We start from the raw sequence: 9,470 nt of genomic DNA on the forward strand, positions 1-9,470 counted from the left end.
ACATTACCTACCATAATTACATTACCTACCATAATTACATTACCTACCATAATTACATTACCTACCATAATTACATTATCTACCATAGTTACATTACCTACCATAATTACATTACCTACCATAATTACATTACCTACCATAATTACATTACCTACCATAATTACATTACCTACCATAATTACATTATCTACCATAGTTACATTACCTACCATAGTTACATTACCTACCATAGTTACATTACCTACCATAATTACATTACCTACCATAATTACATTACCTACCATAATTACATTACCTACCATAATTACATTATCTACCATAGTTACATTACCTACCATAATTACATTACCTACCATAATTACATTATCTACCATAGTTACATTACCTACCATAGTTACATTACCTACCATAATTACATTACCTACCATAATTACATTACCTACCATAATCCTCCATGCTAGTGAATGTTCAGCAACACAATAAGTGACTTTATTACCTGTCTTTGTAATATTTATTTGTACTAAATTGTTAACTGTTTACAATAATGTTTTTACCACTGAATATATCATTGTTAAAAGTTAATGTTAAGTTAACTTTAAGCTGCCAGTAATGTTCTATATACAAGGACCTTTGTCTGGTAGTACTGTAATAACTTTGTACCTCACTGTATCGTCTTCTAATTAATATATAATAAATATATGCACCGTGAGGGGCGTATATCTCTGTGAATATACACTGGGAGGTGTATATACACTAAGGTGCATGTACTCTGAGGTATATTTCTCAGTATAAATTCACTGAGATATATACCTCTCAGTGTATACACCCTGAGATGATACCGGCCATTGTATCAACACTGGGAGATACCCACCTACAGTGTATACACTGTGTATATACAGTGTATACACAGTGTATACACTGTATACACAGTGTATACGCAGTATACACTGTGTATACGCAGTATACACAGTGTATACGCAGTATACTCAGTATATACACACTCCCCCACGACCTTCTACAAGGTCGTGAGGAACGACTGACAATATTCTGAGGAATGTTGAAGGTGGGTGACCAGTGGTGGTACCTGCAAGCTTCCCCCCATCAGCTGGTTCCTACTAAACTTCTTGTGGATGCGAAGGGCTCTAGATCCAAGGGCTGTGAGGTATTTAATTTCCCCCTCAAGCTTCTCATAGATACATTGGCTTAAATTACTGTGCAAATGGTTGGTTGGTTAATGGGGTTTAAAGTCTATCTACTACACCAGGATCACTAAGGCCTTTCGTGTTGTAATCAACGCTTCTTCAGGAGCTTGCAATGCTGTAGTAATTAGTTGAAAATCCAGATAGTTCCTAAACTATCTGGACTTCCTACTCATTTCTGCAACATTGCAACCTCCTGATAATGTGTTAATCGCAAGACGAAAGGCCTAGAGCTATCATTCAACACTCCCTCTGGTAGTTTTGCATCTTGCATCGCTTATTGCATAATAACATATATTTAAAGGACCCTACAGGATTGCCATCAAATTCTGACTAATTTCGACTCTGGCCACTGTAGTATCTACATCAGAAATCAGGAAACTAATGAGGCTTAAGTCTGAAGGCCCCTAACCCCTGTGGGGCCCAGAAGCCTCTCTAGTCTACATTGATTAAAAAAATATGGGTCTACTGCATGAGAAGGGGTTGCAAAGGGGCCCCCTATAACAGTTCAAAGTTCAGGATCGAGAAAAATGTAGGTCCCCCACCGATTACAGTGTGTTTGGGTTTGAGGAGGACTTGCCATTTATGGGCCAGTAGGCCTGCTGCAGTGTTCTTCCTGTTCATACGTGCGAGAACACACATTGTGACGTATGAACACTTCAAATTCATTGTCTGCGAAAGATGCTGTACACAAAAAAGTTCACACGGAAGTCGCCGGGATACTCAAGGTCCCTGTTGAGTATATATATAGTCTGGGGATCCTCAGTCACTTTGTATATCCTCCCAGACACAACAACAACATGAAGATCCGGGTGAGTACTCGTATATACTCGAAAGTGCCTGCTTTACCGAGCTCAATACGGCGCCTTGTCTCAGAGGCCCTATAATCCAGCAACAACAACATGGAGATCCGGGTGAGTACTAAAATATACAGGGCTCAATACGGTGTCCGGTCTCAGAGGCCCTATAATCCAGCAACAACAACATGAAGATCCGGGTGAGTACTAAAATATACAGGGCTCAATACGGCGCCCGGTCTCAGTGGCCCTATAATCCAGCAACAACAACATGAAGATCCGGGTGAGTACTAAAATATACAGGGCTCAATACGGCGCCCGGTCTCAGTGGCCCTATAATCCAGCAACAACAACATGAAGATCCGGGTGAGTACTAAAATATACAGGGCTCAATACGGCGCCCGGTCTCAGTGGCTTTATAATCCAGCAACAACAACATGGAGATCCGGGTGAGTACTAAAATATACAGGGCTCAATACGGCGCCCGGTCTCAGTGGCCCTATAATCCAGCAACAACAACATGGAGATCCGGGTGAGTACTAAAATATACAGGGCTCAATACGGTGTCCGGTCTCAGTGGACCTATAATCCAGCAACAACAACATGGAGATCCGGGTGAGTACTAAAATATACAGGGCTCAATACGGCGCCAGCCCTCAGAGGCCCTATAATCCAACAACATATCCCCTTCTAATTCTATTTTCAAAATAATGAATGATCTATTGTGGTTTGAATGATTTTGACGTGTTCAACACTGGAATTTTTTTATACCGTGGCAACTTTCCTCCAGCTGGTGGCTTCTACAGTCCATTACAGAGAAGAGGAGTGGAAGATGAGGAGTAGTTCCAGGAAATCAGTCCCTCAGCCTTGAGTCTATGTGATGAGTCCTGTTTATCCATTGGCAATCCATTGCCTATCTACTGTTTATCTATCGATTATCTATTATTTAACTATTGTCTATTGTTTATCAATTGATAAGAGACTTAATAACTGAAGCAAAATGTACAGACAGGTACTACTGGACCATGCTAGGTAGGTACTGCTGGACCATGCTAGGTAGGTACTGCTGGACCATGCTAGGTAGGTACTGCTGGACCATGCTAGGTAGGTACTACTGGACCATGCTAGGTAGGTGCTGCTGGACCATGCTAGGTAGGTACTGCTGGACCATGCTAGGTAGGTGTTGCTGGACCATGCTAGGTAGGTACTGCTGGACCATGCTAGGTAGGTACTGCTGGACCATGCTAGGTAGGTACTGCTGGACCATGCTAGGTAGGTACTGCTGGACCATGCTAGGTAGGTACTGCTGGACCATGCTAGGTAGGTACTGCTGGACCATGCTAGGTAGGTACTGCTGGACCATGATAGGTAGGTACTGCTGGACCATGCTAGGTAGGTACTGCTGGACCATGCTAGGTAGGTACTGCTGGACCATGCTAGGTAGGTACTGCTGGACCATGCTAGGTAGGTACTACTGGACCATGCTAGGTAGGTACTGCTGGACCATGCTAGGTAGGTACTACTGGACCATGCTAGGTAGGTACTGCTGGACCATGCTAGGTAGGTACTGCTGGACCATGCTAGGTAGGTACTGCTGGACCATTCTAGGTAGGTACTGCTGGACCATGCTAGGTAGGTACTGCTGGACCATGCTAGGTAGGTACTGCTGGACCATTCTAGGTAGGTACTGCTGGACCATGCTAGGTAGGTACTGCTGGACCATGCTAGGTAGGTACTGCTGGACCACGCTAGGTAGGTACTACTGGACCATGCTAGGTAGGTACTGCTGGACCATGCTAGGTAGGTACTGCTGGACCATGCTAGGTAGGTACTGCTGGACCATTCTAGGTAGGTACTGCTGGACCATGCTAGGTAGGTACTGCTGGACCATGCTAGGTAGGTACTGCTGGACCATGCTAGGTAGGTACTGCTGGACCATGCTAGGTAGGTACTGCTGGACCATGCTAGGTAGGTACTGCTGGACCATGCTAGGTAGGTACTGCTGGACCATGCTAGGTAGGTACTGCTGGACCATGCTAGGTAGGTACTACTGGACCATGCTAGGTAGGTACTGCTGGACCATGCTAGGTAGGTACTGCTGGACCATGCTAGGTAGGTACTGCTGGACCATGCTAGGTAGGTGCTGCTGGACCATGCTAGGTAGGTACTGCTGGACCATGCTAGGTAGGTACTGCTGGACCATGCTAGGTAGGTACTACTGGACCATGCTAGGTAGGTACTGCTGGACCATGCTAGGTAGGTACTGCTGGACCATGCTAGGTAGGTACTGCTGGACCATGCTAGGTAGGTACTACTGGACCATGCTAGGTAGGTACTGCTGGACCATGCTAGGTAGGTACTGCTGGACCATGCTAGGTAGGTACTACTGGACCATGCTAGGTAGGTACTGCTGGACCATGCTAGGTAGGTACTACTGGACCATGCTAGGTAGGTACTGCTGGACCATGCTAGGTAGGTACTGCTGGACCATGCTAGGTAGGTACTGCTGGACCATGCTAGGTAGGTACTACTGGACCATGCTAGGTAGGTACTGCTGGACCATGCTAGGTAGGTACTGCTGGACCATGCTAGGTAGGTACTGCTGGACCATGCTAGGTAGGTACTGCTGGACCATGCTAGGTAGGTACTGCTGGACCATGCTAGGTAGGTACTGCTGGACCATGCTAGGTAGGTACTACTGGACGATGCTAGGTAGGTACTGCTGGACCATGCTAGGTAGGTACTGCTGGACCATGCTAGGTAGGTACTTCTGGACCATGCTAGGTAGGTACTGCTGGACCATGCTAGGTAGGTACTGCTGGACCATGCTAGGTAGGTACTACTGGACCATGCTAGGTAGGTACTGCTGAACCATGCTAGGTAGGTACTGCTGGACCATGCTAGGTAGGTACTGCTGGACCATGCTAGGTAGGTACTACTGGACCATGCTAGGTAGGTACTGCTGGACCATGCTAGGTAGGTACTGCTGGACCATGCTAGGTAGGTACTGCTGGACCATGCTAGGTAGGTACTGCTGGACCATGCTAGGTAGGTACTGCTGGACCATGCTAGGTAGGTACTGCTGGACCATGCTAGGTAGGTACTGCTGGACCATGCTAGGTAGGTACTGCTGGACCATGCTAGGTAGGTACTGCTGGACCATGCTAGGTAGGTACTACTGGACCATGCTAGGTAGGTACTGCTGGACCATGCTAGGTAGGTACTACTGGACCATGCTAGGTAGGTACTGCTGGACCATGCTAGGTAGGTACTGCTGGACCATGCTAGGTAGGTACTACTGGACCATGCTAGGTAGGTACTGCTGGACCATGCTAGGTAGGTACTGCTGGACCATGCTAGGTAGGTACTGCTGGACCATGCTAGGTAGGTACTACTGGACCATGCTAGGTAGGTACTGCTGGACCATGCTAGGTAGGTACTACTGGACCATGCTAGGTAGGTACTACTGGACCATGCTAGGTAGATACTACTGGACGATGCTAGGTAGGTACTACTGGACGATGCTAGGTAGGTACTACTGGACCATGCTAGGTAGGTACTGCTGGACCATGCTAGGTAGGTACTACTGGACCATGCTAGGTAGGTACTGCTGGACCATGCTAGGTAGGTACTGCTGGACCATGCTAGGTAGGTACTGCTGGACCATGCTAGGTAGGTACTACTGGACCATGCTAGGTAGGTACTACTGGACCATGCTAGGTAGGTACTACTGGACGATGCTAGGTAGGTACTACTGGACGATGCTAGGTAGGTACTACTGGACCATGCTAGGTAGGTGCTGCTGGACCATGCTAGGTAGGTACTACTGGACGATGCTAGGTAGGTACTACTGGACCATGCTAGGTAGGTACTACTGGACCATGCTAGGTAGGTACTACTAGACCATGCTAGGTAGGTGCTCCTGAACCATGCTATGTAGGTACTACTGGACCATGCTAGGTTGGTACTACTGGATCATGCTAGATAGGTACTACTGGACCATGCTAGGTACGTACTACTGGACCATGCTAGGTAGATGCTACTGGACCATGCTAGGTAGGTGCTACTGAACCATGCTAGGTAGGTGCTCCTGGACCATGCTAGGTAGGTACTACTGGACCATGCTAGGTACGTACTACTGGACCATGCTAGGTAGATGCTACTGGACCATGCTAGGTAGGTGCTACTGAACCATGCTAGGTAGGTGCTCCTGGACCATGCTACGTAGGTACTACTGGACCATGCTAGGTAGGTACTACTGGACCATGCTAGGTAGGTACTACTGGACCATGCTAGGTAGGTACTACCTGACCATGCTAGGTAGGTACTACTGGACCATGCTAGGTAGGTACTACTAGACCATGCTAGGTAGGTGCTCCTGAACCATGCTAGGTGGGTACTACTGGACCATGCTAGGTAGGTGCTCCTGAACCATGCTAGGTAGGTACAACTAAACCATGCTAGGTAGGTACTACTGGACCATGCTAGGTAGGTACTATTGGACCATGCTAGGTAGGTACTACTGGACCATGCTAGGTAGGTACTATTGGACCATGCTAGGTAGGTACTACTGGACCATCCTATGTAGGTGCTCCTGTACCATGCTGCTAGGTAGGTACTACGGGACCATTCTAGGTAGGTGCTCCTGGACCATGCTAGGTAGGTGATACTGAACCATGCTAGGCAGGTGCTCCTGGACCATGCTAGGTAGGTACTACTGGACCATGCTAGGTAGGTACTACTGGACCATGCTAGGTAGATGCTACTGGACCATGCTAGGTAGGTGCTCCTGGACCATGCTAGGTAGGTGCTACTTAACCATGCTAGGTAGGTACTACTGGACCATGCTAGGTTGGTACTACTGGATCATGCTAGATAGGTACTACTGGACCATGCTAGGTACGTACTACTGGACCATGTTAGGTAGATGCTACTGGACCATGCTAGGTAGGTGCTACTGAACCATGCTAGGTAGGTGCTCCTGGACCATGCTACGTAGGTACTACTGGACCATGCTAGGTAGGTACTACTGGACCATGCTAGGTAGGTACTACTGGACTATGCTAGGTAGATACTACCTGACCATGCTAGGTAGGTACTACTGGACCATGCTAGGTAGGTACTACTAGACCATGCTAGGTAGGTGCTCCTGAACCATGCTATGTAGGTACTACTGGACCATGCTAGGTAGGTGCTCTTGAACCATGCTAGGTAGGTACAACTAAACCATGCTAGGTAGGTACTATTGGACCATGCTAGGTAGGTACTATTGGACCATGCTAGGTAGGTACTACTGGACCATGCTAGGTAGGTACTATTGGACCATGCTAGGTAGGTACTACTGGACCATGCTAGGTAGGTGCTCCTGAACCATTGCTAGGTAGGTACTACTGGACCATGCTAGGTAAGTACTACTGGACCATGCTAGGTAGGTACTCCTGGTCCATGGTAGGTAGGTACTACTGGACCATGCTAGGTAGGTACTACTGGACCATGCTAGGTAGATACTACTGGACCATGCTAGGTAGGTGCTCCTGGACCATGCTAGGTAGGTGCTCCTGGTCCATGCTAGGTAGGTACTGCTGAACCATGCTAGGTAGGTACTACTGGACCATGCTAGGTAGGTACTACTGGACCATGCTAGGTAAGTACTACTGGACCATGCTAGGTAGGTGCTCCTGGTCTATGTTAGGTAGGTACTACTGGACCATGCTAGGTAGGTACTACTGGATCATGCTAGGTAGATACTACTGGACCATGCTAGGTAGGTGCTCCTGGACCATACTACGTAGGTGCTCCTGGTTCATGCTAGGTAGGTACTGCTGAACCATGCTAGGTAGGTACTACTGGACCATGCTAGGTAGGTACTACTGGACCATGCTAGGTAGGTACTACTGGGCAATGGTAGGTAGGTACTACTGGACCTTTGTAGGTAGGTGCTCCTGGACCATGCTAGGTAGGTACTACTAGACCATGCTAGGTAGGTACTACTGGACCATGTTAGGTAGGTGCTACTGGACCATGCTAGGTAGGTACTACTTTACCATACTAGCCTGGTCCTAACTAACTTCAGTACCTATTTTTATGGATTTCGAGACATGACGTTTACCATTATCTCTCTTTTGTTATTCCAGATTGCTTTTGTGTTAACCTTCGTGGCTATTGCCGCCGCTTATCCAGCCGATATTATAAACATTGAACTGGACCACATGGACCACGAACAAGAGGGTGTACCCGGCCGGGCTGTGAAGGGCGAGTACTCCTGGGTAGCACCCAATGGTGAAGAGTACAGGGTTGAGTACATTGCTGACCATCTTGGCTACAGGGTTCTAGAGGACAATGTTGTGCCCAAGGGACCTGTTGGTGAGTCCCTAGACGCTGCTACTTTTCGAGCAGAGGCTGATGAAGGGGAAAACGTCGCGGAGGAGGTGGTAGAGTCAGGGCTTCGAGGTGCTGATGGTGAGGGAAATGTCGCCGAAGAAGAAGAGGAGGTGGGGGACCCTGGACTTCGAACCCTGGACTTTGACGAAGAGGAGCATCCATCGCCTCGTTCAGCTGCTGAGGACCTTTCTTCGTCTCGTTCAGCTGCTGAGGACCTTTCTTCGTCTCGTTCAGCTGCTGAGGACCTTTCTTCGTCTCGTTCAACTGCTGAGGACCTTCATTTGTTTGGTTCAATAGACAACGAAAAAGAACTTGAAGAACCACAAGCATCGAAGCTTCGTTCAGCAGACAACGAAGAACTTGAAGAACCAGAGGCATCGAAGCTTCGTTCAGCAGACAACGAAGAACTTGAAGAACCAGAGGCATCGAAGCTTCGTTCAGCAGACAACGAAGAACTTGAAGAACCACAAGCATCGAAGCTTCGTTCAGCAGACAACGAAGAACTTGAAGAACCACAAGCATCGAAGCTTCGTTCAGCAGACAACGAAGAACTTGAAGAACCACAAGCATCGAAGCTTCGTTCAGCAGACAACGAAGAACTTGAAGAACCAGAGGCATCGAAGCTTCGTTCAGCAGACAACGAAGAACTTGAAGAAACAGAGGCATCAAAGCTTCGTTCAGCAGACAACGAAGAACTTGAAGAACCAGAGGCATCGAAGCTTCGTTCAGCAGACAACGAAGAACTTGAAGAACCAGAGGCATCGAAGCTTCGTTCAGCAGACAACGAAGAACTTGAAGAAACAGAGGCATCAAAGCTTCGTTCAGCAGACAACGAAGAACTTGAAGAACCAGAGGCATCGAAGCTTCGTTCAGCAGACAACGAAGAACTTGAAGAACCAGAGGCATCGAAGCTTCGTTCAGCAGACAACGAAGAACTTGAAGAAACAGAGGCATCAAAGCTTCGTTCAGCAGACAACGAAGAACAAGAACTTACGAACCTACGTACAGCAGATAACGAACAAGAACAAGACAGCCAAGAAAATACGAATGTTTAACTATTATTATATAACGAGATATTCGTAAATATATATAT

At 47.3% G+C, this 9,470-nt stretch overlaps 1 protein-coding gene across 1 annotated transcript; it reads left to right on the forward strand.

Moving 5' to 3' along the window:
- Positions 1 to 2,346: 2,346 nt before the first annotated feature.
- Positions 2,347 to 9,444, forward strand: LOC138851188 (cilia- and flagella-associated protein 251-like). The gene is made up of 2 exons (XM_070079984.1): positions 2,347 to 2,362; positions 8,131 to 9,444. The coding sequence occupies exons 1-2, from the start codon at positions 2,351 to 2,353 to the stop codon at positions 9,430 to 9,432; spliced, it is 1,314 nt and encodes a 437-aa protein (XP_069936085.1). The 5' UTR covers positions 2,347 to 2,350; the 3' UTR covers positions 9,433 to 9,444.
- The last annotated feature ends 26 nt before the right edge of the window (positions 9,445 to 9,470 follow it).

This window comes from Cherax quadricarinatus, unplaced genomic scaffold (assembly GCF_038502225.1).
Source record: "Cherax quadricarinatus isolate ZL_2023a unplaced genomic scaffold, ASM3850222v1 Contig66, whole genome shotgun sequence".
Classification (NCBI taxonomy): domain Eukaryota; kingdom Metazoa; phylum Arthropoda; class Malacostraca; order Decapoda; family Parastacidae; genus Cherax; species Cherax quadricarinatus.